The following is a 20,116-nucleotide window of genomic DNA, read 5'->3' as shown; positions in this document are numbered from 1 at the left end:
TTGTTGCATTTAGGGATAGTTTGTTTCTTTGGCCTGTCCCATTGTATTTTAGGGCTGTATGGTGACCTAAATGTAGATGTGCAAGTGAGGATCTTGCTTCTCTTAGGAGTTTTTTCTTCCCATGGGGCTAATGTCTGGAGGGGTTTCATGAAGTAGGGAATTTATTGAGCTGGTTTGAAGTGCTTGTTGTGTTATGACAATGTTCAGGAGTTTAGGGGCTTACTGGATGACACAGTTCAGTCTGTCCATGCATGTGGCAAGGACATTGAGGTCTTGGAAAGCTTTACATACCTTGGTAGTGTAGTGCATAACAGTGGTGGGTCATGTCAGGAAGTACTTTGAAGGATTGGCATTGCCCATGGTGTTATGGACTTGCTTAACCACAGTATATGGCATTGTCATTATTTATGCAGGAGGACTAAGATTCAAATCTTAAAACCCTTGTGCTCCCTGTCTTGCTGTGTGACTGTGAGACATGGATATTGAATGCTGACTTGAAGAGTTGTCTTGATGGCTTTGGTATTAAATGCCATCAGAGAATTATGGGGGTATCATTGGAATGTCATCATATCAAACCAGAGACTGTGTGACTCAGTTTAGGCCAGTTACTAGCATAATTTGTGAATGTCAACTCCAGCTATATGAGCATGTGGCACATTTCCCTGATGTTGATCCTACTCTCAGGGTTGTCTCCACAAGAGACAACCCTCAGTGGAGATGAAGGATGCCCATAGAACTCATAGCTGGGGCAAGTTGATTGAATCTGTCGAGAGCTGTTTGGAGTGGGAAGGGAGGAAGGGTGGCTGCATGGGAGCTTGCTCAGAGAGTCTGTGGGGACTGGCGCCAGCATGTGAGTAAAGTAACACACTCCCCAGCATATGCTCCCAATTGATGATGATGATGATGTGGTGTAGGTGGAAGTTTTTGTTTACATTTCAGTTTGTTTCTCTTCTTTTTGAGGGTGGCAATATATTGCCAGTGGATAGTCAGGGTTATAATTTTTCATGTAGCATATGGGAATATATCTCGTGCTGGCCTTTGAGTGGTCACTGCTATCTTTTCCACCACCCACTGCATCTGTGGGTGGGAACTATTCTGTGGCAAAGGTCTCCAACTTTTAAATTTTTTCTTTGTATTGTTGCTTTTTTTTATTATCATTATTATTTATCTATTTTTATTTACTTTTTTTTAAGTTGGTTGTGCTTGTGTGATGTCATTTTCATATGATATCCTATGAGGAGAATTTTGGTCTCATGAGTACTTTTTTTTGTGGTTTTGGTGCATCTTGTTATTATTTTTGGTACTCTATTTTCTCTAGTTTTTAAAGTCTATAAGATCAGAGGAACAGTGAATGGATTTATGGAAAGGTATGGAATGGATGTAGGTTGGATCAGTGTTTTAATGCTGCCATTTCCCATATAAAGGGGAAAACACCTATTGGTTTATGTATGTGGTAACACTCATTTTTTTTCCTTCAACAGATATCTTAACTCACAGCACATTCAGAAACAAAAGTTCAGTGATGCTGACCTAACTTATGGATCCATGCAGATGGATGTTACGGAACAGCTTCTAGAAATAGGTGAGTGAAGTCTTGATGTGAGAATGATTGTTTTCAATAATATGTCAAAATATGCGAGTATTAATATAAGGAAGATTTTGTTTAAAGCTGTAACATCCACAGAGAAAAAAGAATAGAAATTTATATCAGCAGTTATATATGAGAGTACATTCCTATTCATTCATTTTGTCTTAATTTATATAGTAAACCCTTGATATATTGAACTAATTGGGGAGAAGGCTTGGTTGTTATTCGAAAGCTTGATATATCAGAATGTTTAATTATATCAAACTTCTGCACTTATCAAAGTTTGGGTTTGTTTATTAGATGGAAGTTTGGCACACACTGTCCAACCATTGTATCAGTTACAGGAAGCTCTTGATATATTGAACTAATTTGGGGGAAGGCTTGGTTGTTATAACCAAAAGTATGTACATACGTATTTAGATTTTCCATACACCCACCATCTATACTGAAACTTACCCCGCATATACTGACCCTGTTTGATATATCAAATGAATGGTCAACTCGTGGCTGTAACAAGGTTTGGTATAGCTAGGGTTTACCATATATGTTTATTGAAGTTAAAAGGTTAACACGATCTGGAAGTTTGAATATAATTGTTTGAGAAGGTAGTAGATAGGTGAGAGTGGAGAATAGCTGTGTATGGATGATATTTTGATGCAGCCTGAAGGGATTTCTCCCTGTCTTCTCCATTTTCCACATGAGGGGACAAGGAGGGAGTGTTGCCGTGTAAGTGAAGCAGTCCTACTGTGGATGTATTGTCTTGCTGCATTGCTTATGACCTGGGCAGTGGTCAGGAGGCAGGAATAACCCTTCATACACGATGAGTGAAGATGAGAGGGAAACAGTGGGTGGGAATGGGTGCCTGACATCAGTGACCACCTTTATAGAGGGGATGATGATGATAATGGTAATGCCATTCCTTAGGCTGTCTGGCAAAGCCGTCCTGTTTCTCTTAGGAACACAATGGCTGGAGTAGGGGTTTTCCCATAAATCCTCTATAGAGTGTATGTTTTGTTGTTGGTATGCATAATTATGTACAATACAGTCTTCTGTAATGTGTTGTTGTTGTTGTTGTCGTTCCCTAGACTGTCTGTCCGAGCAGTCCCGTCTCCCCAAGGAATGCCATAGCCGAAACTGGGTTTTCCCACAAATCCTTTATAGAGCGTATGTTGTGTTGTTTGCGTGCATGATTGTGTATAATGCAGTCTTCCATTATGTGTTGTATGGTATGGGGTGAAGTGTTACATCCTGGGCAGCTGTTCACAATGCGGTCATCCAGCCTCTTCTGGTAGCTTAGAAGTGCTGGGTGGTGACCGCACCGCAGTCTGGCCAAGTGGACTCTGTCCTTTTGTGGGAGAGAGGATTCTTTAATGTGTTGATTAGTATGAGGTGAAATCTTACATCCTGGGCATATATCCACACTGCATTCATCCATCCACCTCTGGTAATTTAGAAGGGCTGGATGGTATATATAGATAGATAATTTTCATCTCTGATTTCACAACATCAGCATAATTCTTTTTCTTCTTCCCTGTAGGTGAACTAGGGCTAGAAATGTGGCAGAGGGAGATGATCACACCACTTCAAGATCGTCTAGTGTCAGTATTGCTGGAAGGGATTCGACAAGATCGAGTCATGGCAGCTTCAAATTCTCCCAATTCTACCATTAAGGGAGTTATTCATTCCTTTGTGGATGTTAATATGTATAAGAAGAAAACTAGTTTACAGGTAACAAGCCCTTGGTATATGTATGTACTCCTGTTTCTCCTTTACCCTTCACCACATCCCATACTTCTTTCTTCTCTCATCTTTACCTGGTATTCTTTCTTTCTTGTCATTGAGTAGTTGATGCCAGTGGATTTTATTTGATTTATTTTATTTATTTATATATTTTTTTTACTTTATACATCATTTCTACATACATATACCAAAAGCTTTTTCCTCCTAAGAAAAAGGCATAGAAACCACTCCCACCCATTCCATTTCCTATATATTCCACTCCCCTCCACCCTCCTCTCTCCCTCTTATCTTGGCACCTCCTGGATGACGGGTTATCCCTGCATCCTGTCCACTGCCCTGGGTCAGAAACAGTGTCGCAAGACACAGCACATCCATAGGAAGGATGCTTCATAAATTTGGCGACCCCCCCCCTCTCCGTCCCCCCATACAGAAAAGGAGAAGACTGGGAGAAATTCCTTTGGGCTTCATAAAATTTTTTTTTCTCATACATACTTCGTCACCCCCCATCCCCCACCCACTCCCCCTCATGCATCACAGCATCATCTATACACAACCCCTCTCCATTCACCCCTATCTTCTGTCCTCTCCCGTCCTTCCTCCACAGATATTCCTCTCTTTTGTAATGCCCCTTTCACCCCATCCATCCATCTCATCCTAGGATGCCCCCTCATATTCACTCCTTCCACCTCTGCCTTCCACACTTCTTTTACTAATCTTTCTTCACTCATTCTTTCCATGTGTCCAAACCATCCTAATACTCTTTCCTCAACCCTATCTCCCTTTCCACCCCTGTTCTCCTCCTCACCTCCTCATTTCTCACCCCATCCAGCCTAGTAACCCCTATCATGCTTCTCAGACATTTCATCTCAAACAAATTCAAACTCCCTCCCTCTTCCTCTCTCATATTCCATGTTTCTGTCCCATACAATGCTGTTGGCACAATCACTCCTTCATATAACCTCCTCTTAGCATCCATTCCCAGATGTATTTCTCATTACACTTTTCAATCCACCAAGACATTTACTCGCTTCTCTCAATCTACATTGTACCTCCACCCACACTTCTCCCTTTCCTGCCACATTTGCACCCAAGTATCTAAAACTATCCACTTCTTCCAGTCTTTCACCCTTAATGCTCACTTCTAGTCTGCTGTCACTCTCTCCCCTTGTACATCTCATCACCTTACTTTTACACATACATACATATACCAAGGCTTTTTCCCCCTTACTAGGGAGGTAGCCAAAAAGGAAAAGGCATAAAATCATTCCCACCCATTCCATCCCTGAAAACACTCCACACCCCTCCACCCTCCCTCCCATCTTAGCACCTCCCAGATGACGGGTCATCCCTGCACCCTGTCCACTGCCCTGGGTCAGAAGCAGTGTCGCAAGACACAGCACATCCACAGCAAGGCCGCTTCATTAAATCGGCGACCCCCCCTCTCCGTCACCCCATATGAAGGAGAGGACGGGGAGAAATCCCTTCGGGCTGGGTCGAAATTTTGCTCACACACACTACCTCACCCCCCATCCCCCAATCCATTCCACCTCATGCATCACAACATCTTCCATATACAACCATTCTCCATTCACCCCTGTCTTCTGTCCTCTCCTGTCCTTCCTCAACAGACATTCCCCTCTTCCCCAAAGCCCCCTTCACCCCATCCATCCATCTCATCCTAGGACGTCCCCTCATGTTCACTCCCTCCACATCTGCCTTCCATACCTCCTTTACTAGTCTTTCTTCACATTTGTCTTCACCTTCCTTCTTTCACATCATTTCTAACATAACTAAAAATTATTTATAGTTTTTAAGACTTACATATTTATTAGTTCACTATTAATTTCCTCCATTTGACAGTATTGTGTTATATTGGAGAATATTGTATAATTTTGTGTGAAATACAATTTTATGAATTGTGCTATTACTAATTTACTCATTGTTTTGATTTTCTTTTTGTTGTAGCTTTATGAAAGCATCTTCGAAGGAGCCCTTTTAAAAGAAACTGGCTCTTTCTATAGAAAAGAAGCTTCAGCATTACTACAAGATTGTAATGTTTCCCAATACATGGAACGTGTAATGGGAAGACTTACCGATGAAGAACTCAGGGCCACGAAGTTCCTACCCCCCAGGTATGCATACATACATACATATATACATACATATACCAAGGCTTTTTCCCCCTTACAAGGGAGGTAGCCAAAAAGGAAAAGGCATAAAATCATTCCCACCCATTCCATCCCTTAATACACTCCACACCCCTCCACCCTCCCTCTTCCCCCTTATCTTAGCACCTCCTGGATGACGGGTCATCCCTGCACCTTGTCCACCTTGTCCACCTTGTCTTTCCCCAGGTATGCAGTGGTACTTAAACTTGTATACTGGCTACCCCCCCTTGTAGGGGGAAAAAGCCTTTGGTATATGTATGTTACCAAAGGGTTTACACACAGCTTGAGTGAAACATCTTGATAGTAATATCAGTAATAGTAAAAATGCCAAACAGTATGGGAGGGATTAATCAAGATACTACAACTAGGGTATAACTTGTTTTCTAATGAAGGTCTCTACAAATATAGACCAAGTAGCCTGGTGGATGCCACAAAAGGATAAGTGTAACCTAGTATGGAATGTGTTAATATTAGTATTTTTGTTGGTGATACAGATACAATGAATGATGCCTAATATGGATGTTGGAGAGAATCACCTCCCCAGCCTATCTTAATCTCTTCAATATGAGTCAAATTCTTGTATTTACCTTGTTGTATTATACGGGAAAGGAGCTATGCTCGGGGTGACCCGCCTTTGTATCTCTCAGCCTCAAGTTTTTTCTTAAAATCTTGAATAGTGTTTGCACACACTGTTTCTTTGTCCAATTTGTTCCAAGTATCTATCACTCTGTGTGGGAACTTTTTCCAGATCTCTGTAATTGTGCACAGTATCAGATGCCTCATGTACAATGATGCATCACAATACTTGTATTTTGAAATATAAAGTCACTGCTGTATTACTCATTCTCTTTCCCTCTGAGTAATAATAAACACAGAAAACACAAGCTAGTTCACAAAATTCAGGGGTTACTCAGCTGCAACTACATACATACCAAAGGCTCTCTCCCCCTTACAAGGGAGGTAGCCAAAAAACAAAGGCATAAAATCCACTCCCACCCATTCCATTCCCATATACTCTCCTTCCATCCACCCCCCTCCCTCCGTCTTATCTGGGCTCCTAGATGATGGATCATCCCTCTATCTCGTCCACTGCCCAGGATCAGAAGCAGTGTCTAAAGACACAGCACATCCACAGCAAGGCCGCTTCATTGAATTGGCAACCCCCTCTCCATCCCCTAATGCAGAAAGGGAGAATTTAATGAACAATCTCTTTGGGCTGTGTCAATATATTTTTAACACATAGTCCCCATCCTCTACACACTCCCTTTCATGCATCACAGTATCATCCATACACAACCATTCTCCATTCACCCATATCTTCTGTCTTCCATCACCTCAGACTGGCAGTATTACTGAATAAAAAAACGAGCTGCAATCTTCAAATTATATAAATGAAGAGGAATGAAAGTAACAACTGTGATGGGGATGTAAAGGAGGTTCTCCCATCTTACTCTGTAGAACTTGTTCTATTTGGGGGGAAAAAAATGGTGGCCCCTATGTTTACCCATAATGTGGCATTAATATCTCTAAATGGGTTTTCAGCTCCCACCAACGAGTTCTTAAAGAGGTGCAAGATCGTATGGTAGCAGACCACCTGTCAACAGTACATGCAGAATGTGGGGCTATGGTTAGTCAAGAACGTAGTGTCGATCTTTCCAACATGTACGAGCTACTCAAGCCTGTCCCCCATGGTCTCTCTACTCTCATCAAGGTAGTTCAAGAACATATTCGTCAGAACGGACTGCATGCCATCACAACCCTGAAGGGTGATAATGTAAGTTTTTTTCTATTATCTCTGTATTTGTTTAATGATTGTAATTATATGTATTGAATACATTAGATATTTAAAGCCTTCTTTGTATATCATAGCCACTTAATCAGCAAATGAACAGTAATCATCATCATCATCAAGGTACAAAGAAAAGAGAAGAGAATTAAAGCATAAGATAAAGGAGGCAAAGAGGAGAGCAGGTGTGAAATGGTGTAAAAGTATGACAGAAATTTTTTTGAAAGTAATAAAAAAATGTTTTAGAAAGAAACTTAGAGAGGAACAGGAGGCAAATCAAAAGAAAAGGTAAATGGTGCAGTTGGAGAGATGATAATGGAAGAGACAGCACTAAGAGGAAGATGGGAAGAGTATTTTAGGGAGTTGCTAAATGTGAAGGAGGATAGGGAGGGAAAGGTAGTTGCAGTGGGAAGCGCTAAGAAAATGACAGTGATGAGTGAAGAAAATGGAGGAGAAATAAGGAAAGATGAGGTGAAAGCAGTTATTAAAATGATTAGAGTAGGTAAGGCACCTGGGTTGGATGGGTACCATGCAGAGTGTCTGTAAAAGGGGTGTACAGTGCTGGTGAACTGGCTGGTGAAGTTGTTTGATATTTGTCAAAAAGAGGGTAGAGTACTGAAGGACTGGAGGAGTGTCTATAGTTCCACTTTACAAGGGAAAAGGGGACAAGTATGTGTGTAGTTGATTCAGAGGGATCAGTTTGTTGAATCTACTTGGAAAGTCATATGGGAGGGTTTTGATTGACAGGATTAGGAGAGGATCAGAGGGAGTAATTGGTAAGGAACAGTGTGGGTTTAGGACAGGTAGGGGTTGCATGGATCAGATTTTTATGATAAGATATGTGAGAAAGCTTTAGGAAAAGGTAAGGATGTTTTTTGAGCCTTTATGGATTTGGAAAAGGCTTATGACAGGGTAAACAGGACAGCACTGTGGGAGGTATTGCAAATATATGGGATAGGAGGAAAGCTGTTAAGAGCAGTTAAGAATTTTTACGAGAGTACTAGAGCCAGTGTTAGAATTAGAAATGGAGAGAGGGAGTGGTTTGAGGTGAAGGTGGGACTTCACCAAGGGTGTGTTATGTCATCTTGGGTGTTCAATGAATACATGGATGGAGTGTTGCAAGAGGTAAATGCAGGAGTAATGGGCCAGGAATTGGAGATGGTTAAAGAAAATGTAAAGTGGGACATAAGCCTGTTGTTGTTTGGTGACAACATTACACTTGTAACAGGATCAGAGGAGGGATTGAGGAAGTTAGTAACGGAGTTTGGTAAGGTGTGCAAAAGAAGGAAGCTGAAGATAAATGTGGGTAAAAGTAAAGTGATGACATACACAAGGGAAAAGGATGGCAGCAAACTGGAAGTATTAAGGGAGAGAGACTGGAGGAGGTGGATGGTTTTAGATACTTGGGTGCAAATGTAGTGGGAAAGGGAGGAGTGGAGGTAGAGGTAGAATGTAGAATGAGAGAAGCAAGTAAACGCCTTGAGGGATTAGAAATTGTAATGAGAAATAGACATTTGGTAATGGATGTTAAGAGTAGATTGTATGAAGGAGTGATTGTTCTGACAGCACTGTATGGGGGAGAAACATGGAACATAAGAGAGGAGGAGTTTGAATGTATTTGATATGAAATGCCTGAGAAGCATGATAGAGGTTACAAGGCAGGATTGAGTGAGAAACGAGGAGGTGAGCAGGGATGGAAAGGAAGTTGGGAGATAGGATTGATGAAAAAATATTGGGATGGTTTGGACACATGGAAAGAATGAGCATTAAAAGATTAGTAAAAGAAGTGTGGAAGGCAGAGGTGGAGGGAGTGAACATGAGGGAGTGACCATGGATGAGATGGATGTATGGAGTAAAAGAGGCATTGGGAAAGAGGGGAGTGTCTGTTGAGGAAGGAAGGGAGAAGACAGAAGATAGAGATGAGTGGAAAATGGTTATATATGGATAATGCTGTGGTACAGGGAAGGGGGTGGTTGGGGGATGGAGGGTGAGGGAACATGTGTGAATAATATTTTAATGCAGCTCAAAGGGATTTCTCCCTGTCTTCTCTTTTTCTGCATGAGGAGGTAGAGAGGGGGTGTTGCTGGTTAAATGAAACACCCTTGCTGTGGATGTGCTGTGTCTTGCTGCATTGCTTCTGACCCAGGGCAGTGGGTGAAATGCAGATATGGCCATTCATCCAGGAGGAGCCAAGAAAAGTGGGAGGGAGGGATGGTGAATGAGAGTGGAGTATGTAGGGGATGAAATGGGTGGGAGTGGATTTATGCCTTTGACTTCGGCTATCTCCCTTGTAAGGGATAAAAATCCTTGGTATATGTATGTATGTGTGTAGTAGAGCTTGTGTGAAGGTTGGAAATAGAGTGAATGGTTTTAGGTGAAGGGGGCTATATGAGGTTGTTCAATATATATTTAGATAGGGTGGTACATACATACATTCATATACCAAAGGGTTTTTCCCCCTTACACGGAGGGTAGCCAAAAAGAAAAAGGCATAGAAATCCCTCCCACCCATTTCATTTCCCATATATTCCACTCCCATCCACCCTCCTCCCTCCATCCTATCTTGGCACCTCCTGGATGACAAGTCATCCCTGCATCCTGTCCACTGCCCTGGGTCAGAAGCAGTGTCGCAAGACACTAGATAGGGTGATAAAGAAGGTAAATGTGAGAGTGCTAGGTAGAGGCTCAGAGTTGGTGAGTGAGAATAGAGGGAAGCAGGAGGAGAGCCAGTAGTGGGAAGAGGACTTCAACCAGAACATTAGTACATATATACATATACCAAAGGGAGGTAGCCAAAAATAAAAAGGCATAAAAACCATTCCCACCCATTCCATCCCTAATACACTCCACTCCCCTCCACCCTCCCTCTTATCTTGGCACCTCCTGGATGACGGGTCATCCCTGCATCTTGTCCACTGCCCTGGGTCAGAGGCAGTGTCGCAAGACACAGCACATCCACAGTAAGGCCGCTTCATTAAATCGGCGACCCCCCTTCTCCGTCCCCTCAAGCAGAAAAGGAGAAGGCAGGGAGAAATCCCTTCGTGCCGCATCAAATTTTTCTCAAACATACTACCTCACCCCCCCATCCCCCCATTTATTCCTCCTCATGCATCACAACATCATCCATATACAGACATTCCCCTCTTACCCAAAGCCCCTTTCACCCCATCCATCCATCTCATCCTAGGTTGCCCCCTCATGTTCACTCCCTCCACATCTGCCTTCTATACTTCTTTTACTAGTCTTTCTTCACTCATTCTTTCCATGTGTCCAAACCATCCTAATACTCTTTCATCCACCCTATCTCCCAACTCCCTTACCACCTGTTCTCCTCACCTCCTCCTTTCTCACTCTATCCAGCCTAGTAACCCCTATCATACTTCTCAGACATCTCAAACACATTCAAACTTCCTTCTCTCTTCCTCTCTTATGTTCCATGTTTCTGCCCTATACAGTGCTGTTGGCACAATCACTCCTTCATACAATCTCCTCTTAGCATTCATTCCCAAATGTCTATTCCTCATTACACTCTTTCATCCACCAAGGCATTTACTCGCTTCTCTTAATCTACATTCTAACTCTGCCTCCACTCCACCCTTTCCTGCCACATTTGCACCCAAGTATCTAAAACTATCCACTTCCTCCAGTCGCTCTCCCTTTATACTCACATCCAGTCTACTGCCACTTTCACCCCTTGTACATCTCATCACCCTACATTTACCCACATTTATCTTCAACTTTCCTCTTTCACACACTCTCCCAAACTCTGTCACCAACTTCCTCATTCCCTCCTCTGATTCTGCTACAAGCACAGTGTCATCCGCAAACAACAACTGGCTCACCTCCCACTTTTCTCTATTTTCTTTAACCATCTCCAATCCCTGACCCACCACCCTTGCATTTACCTCTCGCACCACCCCATCCATGTATAAGTTGAACAGCCAGGACAACATAACACATCCCTGATGAAATCCCACCTTCACCTCGAACCACTCACTCTCTCCATTTCTAATCCTGACACATGCTCTACTACTCTCGTAAAAACTCTTGACAGCTCCTAGAAGCTTTCCTCCTATCCCGTATATCTGCAGGACCTCCCACAGTGCCTTCCTGTCTACCCTGTCATAAGCTTATTCCAGATCCATAAAAGCCCAAAAAACATCCTTACCTTTTTCTATAGCTTTCTCACATATTTGTCTTACCACAAAAATCTGATCTATGCAACCTCTACCTGTCCTAAATCCACACTGCTCCTTGCCAATCACTTTCTTTGTTCCTCTCCTAATCCTCTCAATCAAGATCCTCCCATAAGCCTTCCCAACTACACTTAACAAGCTAATCCCTCTGAAATTACTACACACACACTTGTCCCCTTTTCCCTTGTAAAGTGGAACTATACAGGCAATCCCAGTCCTCCGGCACTCTACCTTCTCTCCAGCAAACATTAAATAACCTCACCAGCCAGTCCACCATCACTGTACCTCCTTTTTTTAGACATTCTGCATGGCATCCATCCAGACCAGGTACCTTATCTGCTCTCATCATCTTAACAACTGCCTTCACTTCATCCTTCCTTATTTCTCCTCCATTTTCCTCACTCATCACGGTCATTTTCTTAGGACTTCCCAATGCAACTATCTTTCCCTTCCTATTCTCCTTTACATTTAGCAACTCCCTAAAATACTCTGCCCATCTTCCCCTTACTGCCTTCTTTTCCATTATCATCTCTCCATCTACACCTTTTACCTTTTCTTCTCTACTTGATTCACCTCCTCTTCCTCTCTTAATTTCTTTCCAAAACATCTTTTTATTACTTACAAAATCTTCTGTCATACTCTTACCCCATTTCACATCTCCCCTCTTTGCCTCCTTTACCTTGTGCTTTACTCCAATAGATGCATGTTGAAAAATCACCAGCCCTTCCACTGTTACTACTCTGCCTTTTGTCAAATATTCCATATGATATCCATCCAGTCCAGGTGCCTTTCCACCTTTCATCTCTTTCAATGCTTCTTGTATCTCCACTTTTGCTGTAGCTCTATCATTGTCATCTTCCACCAGTCATTCTCATAGTATTTCCCACTGCCACAATGAAAAGCTCCCTGAAGTACTGACTATGTATAATTATTCAGTCAATACCCCAGTCTGGGGGTTTGTTAGTAGTTTATGATTGTAAAGGATGAATTAGTATGTAACAATCTTAAATCATAGCTTAATGTTGATGGTGTTTTTGCATTCATATAATCTCTTTTCAGATCCCAGCACAGTTTGTAGAAAATTTACTTCAGGTTCATAAGAAATACAAGAACATGATAGGGGAAGTTTTTCGTAGTGACCAGCAGTTTATAGGAGCTTTAGACAAAGCCTTTGAAGCCGTCGTCAACCACAGACCAAGTCTAAAGCAAAGTTGTCGATCACCAGAACTCTTAGCAAGGTATTTAATTGGAAAGAAAAAATTGTCAGAGAAAATGAACCAGACAATAGTGTGATATTTATTAATATGTTTATCAAATGAGATGTGATAACATTCCATTTTGGTTACAGATACTGTGATTCTTTGCTAAAAAAGTCTACCAAAGGGCTAAATGAAAGTGAAGTAGATGATAAGCTCGGACAGAGTATCACAATTTTCAAGTACATAGATGATAAGGATGTCTTTCAGAAGTTCTATGCTCGAATGCTGGCCAAACGGCTTATACAACAACAATCTCAGTCGATGGACTCCGAAGAAAGTATGATCAATAGGCTAAAGGTAAAGATCATTTCTTTTTAGGTGAATTTTGATTTGATGAAAGTTTAGGTCATTGCAGGACATGTAATGCGAAAAAGTTGTATATTCATGTATATATATATTTTTTTTTCTTTTTTCCTAGAAATATTTCAGTAGTTAGTGAATTGCCAGCATTAAGAATGTTCAGGGAGAAAAGATGTTTTGTGTGTGTCTTAGGAACATGTAGATCTTGACCATTTGTAATCAGAATGTTATCATTTCAAAGAATTGTGAAATTATATGTGTCATGTGGAGAGATTGTGTTGCAATGAGTGTTATGGCTAAGAGTATTTAAAGAAAAGTTGCTGTTTATTCAGTATGGAACTTTTGTGTATAGTTTCCACTCCATTTTTAGGGAACAATGAAAGTACCTGCTTGTTGTGGTCCTGCAAGATGGACAGCAAAGCTACCTTTTTTTTTAAAATCCATCAACCCACTCACCTCAATCATGTGCGACCCTGAGGGGCTACTAACACTGTCTCCAGGCTGGGCTCAACTTTGTTTCTTATACATTTTTACATATGGAAAGATGACAGATCTTCTTACTTCCAGCCAGTGACATAGAAACAGACCCACATTGCTACAACATACATCATTCCAAAGTTGCTTACCAGATGGATTTATGGGTGGACCTAACATTGCCAACCACTGTGAGGCTCTTGAATTTTCCACTCATTGAAACTTTAGGCAACAATTATTATTACTATTATTCTCTATTTTCTATTATGGGACAGACATCATATTGGAGGGACATGTCCAGTGGTTTGGATTTCATAAGAGATGTACCTTTATATGCACTGGTCCAGGGGGTAATAGTTCTGGGGCAGTCCTAGGGGAATTTGTTTGGGCATTGAAGATCAAAGGACAAATTAACATTTCCCGATATAAACTGTTACAAGGTTCTTTTTGAATAAATAGACTCTGTATATATACATTGAGAGGCAAGAGAGAAACACATCAACACCACAGTGGTGGCTTTATTTGGATTAACAATAACACAGCTATCTTATCTGAACAAGTGTATATAACACCAACACATTAACTCCAGTATGATGGCTTTAACAAGACAACAACTATACTAATAGTATAAATTCCTATACACTTTCCTGTTCGGGGGTGGCTGAAGAGTCCTCCCACAGCTCGTCGCTGTGATCTCCTGCTTGGTGGAGTGCTAAGTTCTCCCACAGCTTGTCACTGTGATCTCCTGCTCGGGTTGAGCACTGAGTCCTCCCACAGCTCGTTGCTGTGATCTCGTGTTGGGTTGAATGCTGAGTCCTCCCACAGCTCATCGCTGTGATCTCCTGCTTGGTTGAGTGCTGAGTCCTACTCCTGGAGTACCCATCACAACCCCCCTGTAGAACTGGGAGGGGAAGGAGAAGTGGACCGCCACGGATGGCAGCCATCAAAATAGTGCCCCCAAGTTCCTCCATGCCCTCCCTCTGTAGATTTGGGGGGGGGGGGGGACGTGGTACAGCTTTGTGTGTGAGTCCTGCGCGGGTTGCCGTGACACGAATTGCCTGGTCAAGTGGTGGCCCTGGAAATTTCTGGCCCACGTGGTACAGCTTTGTGTGGATGGCGTGGCACCCATGTGATATAAACTCTACACAGTTCTGCAACATTCACATTCAGATAAGGTGTAATGCCACCAGTGTAATCTCCTTATTCTGCCTTGTATAGGATATTTACCTACATACAAGAGAATATCCATGAACCACAGAAATGCATAATCGGCAAAATTACACTGAAGATATAGAGAAAAAATTTAAGACATTTTGACACAGCCCGAAGGGATTTCTCCCCATCTTCTCCTTTTTTGCATGAGGGGACAAAGAAGGGGGGTCGCCAATTTAATGAAGCAGCCTTGCTGTGGATGTGCTGCATCTTGAGTCACTGCTCCTGACCCAGGGCAGTGGACAAGATGCAGGGATGACCCGTCATCCAGGAGGTGCCAAGATAAGAGAAATAATGATAATAAAAATAAATATAACTCAACGGGAGGCATACTTAAGATCACTTTTTCTTCTTTGTGTTCTTCTTCTTCTTTTTCTTCTTCCATTTCTTCTTCTTCCCCCCCTTATCTGGGATCTATGATATTGTAATGCTTTAGTAGTTTACATTTAATGAAATCAACTGGGGCTGTTTCTTTGAATATTGTTTACTTTTTCAGCAAGCATGTGGCTATGAATTTACAAGTAAACTACATAGAATGTTTACGGATATGTCGCTTAGTTCAGATTTAAATCAGAAGTTTAATGAATTCCTCAAGAAAGATAAAAAAGACTTGGGAATCAATTTTGCAATTGTTGTTCTTCAGGTAAGTTATTGAAGTTCTTTGAAAGATGAGTATACAACAATTTCTTCTTGGTTATAGTTTAATTATTACAATTGTGTAAGATTGTGTAACTGAATTTATTAAGTTTGATTTTCTTTGAGTTCAAATTAAATATTTTTAATTTCTAATAAGCATCTTCATAGTTATATTGATATGCACAAGTTATCTCTTCACAGTATTTTTGTTCATTATGTACTCTATAGGAAGTGTGATTTGGATATATGTGAAAAAATGTATACTCATATATTCTTTTGAAAGATGAAAACATGAAATGTTTGACACTTTCAGGCTGGTGCGTGGCCCTTAGGGCAAACATCAATAACTCCTTTTAGTGTTCCACAGGAACTAGAAAAATCTGTGCAAACAGTAAGTACTTTATAAATTGAACATGTAAGGGCTGTACTTTATTGATTGTATTGATTTTGTTAATTTCTAATAATCAGAAGTCTATTACAGGTATAAGGACCAGTAATGAAAATGTGATTATGGTATTCCTGTGAGACTGGAGTCATCTTTCTGCCACTTGTCCTTAGATTCCTTCAGTACTCTGATCTTAATCTGGAGGTAGCTTCCAAACAGGGCCAGAGATCTTTTTCAACTTGACTACCTTTCTTCCACTTTTTCCTGCAAGGAGAGCTGACAACTGATGACTGCTCTCCTCCTCCTCCTCCTCATCCTCCTCCTTCTTCTTCTACCAGTTGGTGACAGAAACAGACCCACAATTATAATACAACAGAGATCAATCCAGTGATTCTTCACAGAGGTCTTTGTAAGGACTTTAAGACTAATACTAAGAATTATGGGGCTATGGGTTTCCAATGAAAAAAAATTGAGGCAACAGTTATTATTATTATTATACTATTGGTATAATTTAATGAAGCGGCCTTGCTGTGGATGTGCTGTGTCTGGCAACACTGCTTCTGACCCAGGGCAGTGGACAAGGTGCAGGGATGACCCGTCATCCAGGAGGTGCTAAGATAAGAGGGAGGGTGGAGGGGTGTGGAGTGTATTCAGGGATGGAATGGGTGGGAATGATTTTATGCCTTTTCCTTTTTGGCTACCTTCCTTGTAAGGGGGAAAAAGCCTTGGTATATGTATGTATGTATAATAGTTTAGGTAAGGGAAGCCTGGGAAGCAACTATTGTCTCACAAAATGAACTTTTCAAGACTGACCACCAAACTCCCTACTCAAACCCCTCGAGACATTAACTCTACAGAAAAATCCCTCCCAAGAGAAACAAGAACCACACTAGCACAACTGCAGTCAGGTCACCTTCCAGCACAGAAGCAGTACTAAAATGGAATAACAGAATAGGCCTAATCACAGAAACAAACTGTCCTAGGTATGATCATCATGCAGAGTAGATGGGAATTTTTTTAATTGCTTAAGAAATATGGAAATGGAAAAAATGCATACTGAAACTGAAAGGAAAGAAATTTCAAGCAAATTATTGGTTAAAATAAAGATGTATTTCTACAAAAATGGAGAGAGAAAAGACATGGGGTAGATAGAGAAAGGGAGAAACTATTAGATCAAGAGATGCAGGAATGATTACACATTTGCATTTGTCTCCTTTTCCTTTGTAAAATGGAACTTTGCAAACACTCCTCCAATCCTCTGGCATCCTCCTCTCCCTCGCATTAGATCAAGAGATGCAAGAATGATTATACATTTGCATTAGTCTCCGTTTCCTTTGTAAAGTGAAACTTTGCAAACACTCCTCCAGTCCTCTGGCACCCTCCCCTCCCTCACACACATTAAACAACCTCACTAGCCAGGGCCATTATAAGTGTTTCACCCTTCATCAGATAATTTGCAGGACACCCTTCCAAACCAGGTGCCCTACCACCTTTCATCACTTTCAAAGCTCTCTTTATCTATAACCTTGTCATTTTCCTAGCTCCTTCCACTGCCACAACCAGTCACTCACTAACCTCTTCCACATTCAACAGTTCTCTACCCATCTTTTCCTTACCACCTTCATATACATATATAGATATTTACCTAGTTGTATTATATAGGAAGGGAGCTATGCTTGTGGTGACCCATCTTTGTATCTTTCAGCATCAAGTTTTTTCTTAAAATCTTGAATAGCATTTGCACACACTGTTTCCTTATCTAATTTATTCCAGGTAACCAGCACTCCATTTGGGATTTTTTTTTTTTTCCTCCCAGATCTCTTCTATAGTTATCCTTTTTGAGTTTCTTTTCATGTTCTCTTGTTTTTACATTGTCCCATTTTAATAAATCATCCCTATCAAGGATTTTCATTCCTTTCATTATTCTGTGTGTAGTCAGCAGATCTCCTCTTTCTCTTCTTTGTTCCAGAGTTGGTAGATCCAATTTGGATAATCTTTGTTTGTTTGTTGATTTGGAGAGGGTTGGTGCCAACTTTGTCCTTGCTCTTTGTATTTTTTCTAATTTCCTTGTATTCTTTTTTCATGTGTGTGTGTACATATTTATCTATATACCAAGAGCTTTTTCCTCTTCACTAGTGAGGTAGCCAAGTCAGAGTCACATACCTACTCCCACCCATTCCAATTCCCATCCACCATCCCATCTTAGCTCCTCCTGAATGATGGGTCATACCTGTATCCCTCCCACTACCCAGGGTCAAAAGCAATGAAGCAAGACAGTATATCCACAGCAAGGCTGCTTCAGTTAATCAGTGACTCCCCCTCTCCATCCCCTCATGCAAAACAAGAGAAGACGGGAAGAAATCCTTTCTTGCTGCATCAAAATATCATTCACACATAAGCACTCCCTATCCCCCTATCCCCTGCTACTCCCTTGCACAACAGTATCACCTATACACAGTCATTCTCTATTCACCCCTATCTCCTGCTCTCTCCTTTCCTTGCTCAACAGACATTCTCCTCTTGCTCAATGCCCCTTTCACCCCATCCATCCATCTCATCCTTGGTTGCCCCCTCAAAATCACTCTCTCCACCTCTGCCTTCCACACCTATTTTACTAATCTTTCTTCACTCATTCTTTCTATGTATCCAAACCATCCGAATACTCTTTCATCAGCCCTATTTGCCATCTCCTTTTCCACTCCTACTCTCTACTCACCTCAATTCTCACTCTATCCAACCTAGTAACCCCTACCATTCTTCTCAGACATTTCATCTCAAACACATTCAAGCTTCCTCTCTGCCTCTTTTAAATTCCATATCTCTGCCTCCATACAAAGCCGTTGGCACAGTCACCACTTCATACAATCTGCTCTTTGTATCTATTCCCAGATGCATATTTCCCATGACAATTTTTAATCCCCCAAAACATTTACTTGCTTCTCTTAATCTATATTTTACCTCTACCTCCGTGCCTCCCTTTCCGGCCTTATGTGACCCCAAATAACTAAAGCTATCCACTTCCTCCAGCCTCTCTCCTTATAGACTTACCTCCAACTCAAAGCCATCCTCTACCCTTGTACATCTCACCACCTTGCTTTTACCCACATTTACCTTAACTTTCTCCTATTGCATACCTTCGTGAACTCCATCACTATTTCCTTTAAATCATTCTCTGATCCTGCCACAAGCACAGTGTTGTCAGCAAACAACAACTGGGTCACCTCCCACTTTTCTCCATTTTTCTTTAACCAGTATCCAGTCCCCTGCCCATTACCCTTGCCTTTACCCCCCCCCTGCACTATCCCATCTACAGTATGTACACATTGTACAGCCACAGCAACATAACCCATCCATGTCCTACCTTTACCTCAAACCACTCACTCTATTTCCCATTCTAACACAGGCTCTACTATTCTCTTAAAAACTCTTGACTGCTGTTAACTCTCCCCCAATCCCATATATCTGCAAAACCTCCCAAAGTGCCTTCCTGTCATAAGCCTTTTCCAAATCCGTAAAAGCCCAAAAAATATCCTTAACTTTAGTTAAAGTTATCTCACATATCTTACTACAGAAATCTAATCCATGCTATCCCTATCTTTCTTAAAATCATACTGTTCCTCACCAATTACTCCCTCTGTTCCTCTCCTAATCCTATCAATTAAAACTCATAAGCCTTCATAAATACACTCAAACTGATTCCTCTGAAACTATTATGTTCACATTTGTCCTCTTTTCCCTTGTAAAGCAGAAATGTACAGGCACTCCACTAGTATTTTGGCACTCTACCCTTCCATTAAATAACCTCACTAGCCAGTCCACTATTACTGTACCTCTCTTCATCAGGCACTCCACATGACACCCATCTAACCCAGGTGCCTTATTTTCTCTTTTCATTTTCAGAGCAACTTGCACCTCATCTTTTCTTATTTCTCCTCCACTTTCCTCTCTCATCACTGTCATTTTCTTAGTCCCTCGCACTGTTGCCACCAATCCCTCCCTATCCTCCACCACATTTAACAGCCCTCTAAAATACTCCACCTATCTTCCCCTTACTGCCTCCTTTTCCATTAACATATGTCTATATGTGCCTTTTACTTTTTCTTCTTACTCGACTCGCCTCCCTTCCTCTCTCAATTTCCTTCCAAAACATCTTTTTATTGCTTTCAAAATTATCTGTCATTCTCCTCACCATTTTACATCTGCTCTTCTTTTTTGCCTCCTCTATATTTTATTTTGCTTTTATACACCACTCATATTTTTCTCTAATCCTCCTTTGCTTACTTCTCCCCGTCTTCTTTTATGCATGAGGGAACGGAGAGGGGGCGTCGCCAATTTAATGAAGCGGCCTTGCCGTGGATGTGCTGTGTCTTGC

The 20,116-nt window shown here is 41.4% G+C and overlaps 1 protein-coding gene across 2 annotated transcripts in view; it reads left to right on the top strand.

Annotated features, from left to right (window-relative positions):
- Cul2 (cullin 2) overlaps positions 1–20,116 on the top strand; it is a 63,807-nt gene that overhangs the window by 17,208 nt on the left and 26,483 nt on the right. For both annotated transcript variants that reach the window (XM_076176088.1, XM_076176087.1), the window contains exons 4-11: positions 1,482–1,582; positions 3,126–3,316; positions 5,294–5,460; positions 7,039–7,270; positions 12,538–12,716; positions 12,827–13,034; positions 15,220–15,366; positions 15,673–15,750. In XM_076176088.1, the coding sequence (XP_076032203.1) occupies positions 1,482–1,582; positions 3,126–3,316; positions 5,294–5,460; positions 7,039–7,270; positions 12,538–12,716; positions 12,827–13,034; positions 15,220–15,366; positions 15,673–15,750 (1,303 nt within the window). The remainder of the gene's footprint in view (positions 1–1,481; positions 1,583–3,125; positions 3,317–5,293; positions 5,461–7,038; positions 7,271–12,537; positions 12,717–12,826; positions 13,035–15,219; positions 15,367–15,672; positions 15,751–20,116) is intronic.

This window comes from Oratosquilla oratoria, chromosome 38 (genome assembly GCF_046742065.1).
Source record: "Oratosquilla oratoria isolate Oo_2021 chromosome 38, ASM4674206v1, whole genome shotgun sequence".
Taxonomy (NCBI): domain Eukaryota; kingdom Metazoa; phylum Arthropoda; class Malacostraca; order Stomatopoda; family Squillidae; genus Oratosquilla; species Oratosquilla oratoria.
The sequence above is the reverse complement of the archived record's forward strand: the minus strand, read 5'-3'. Positions and strand labels throughout refer to the sequence as shown.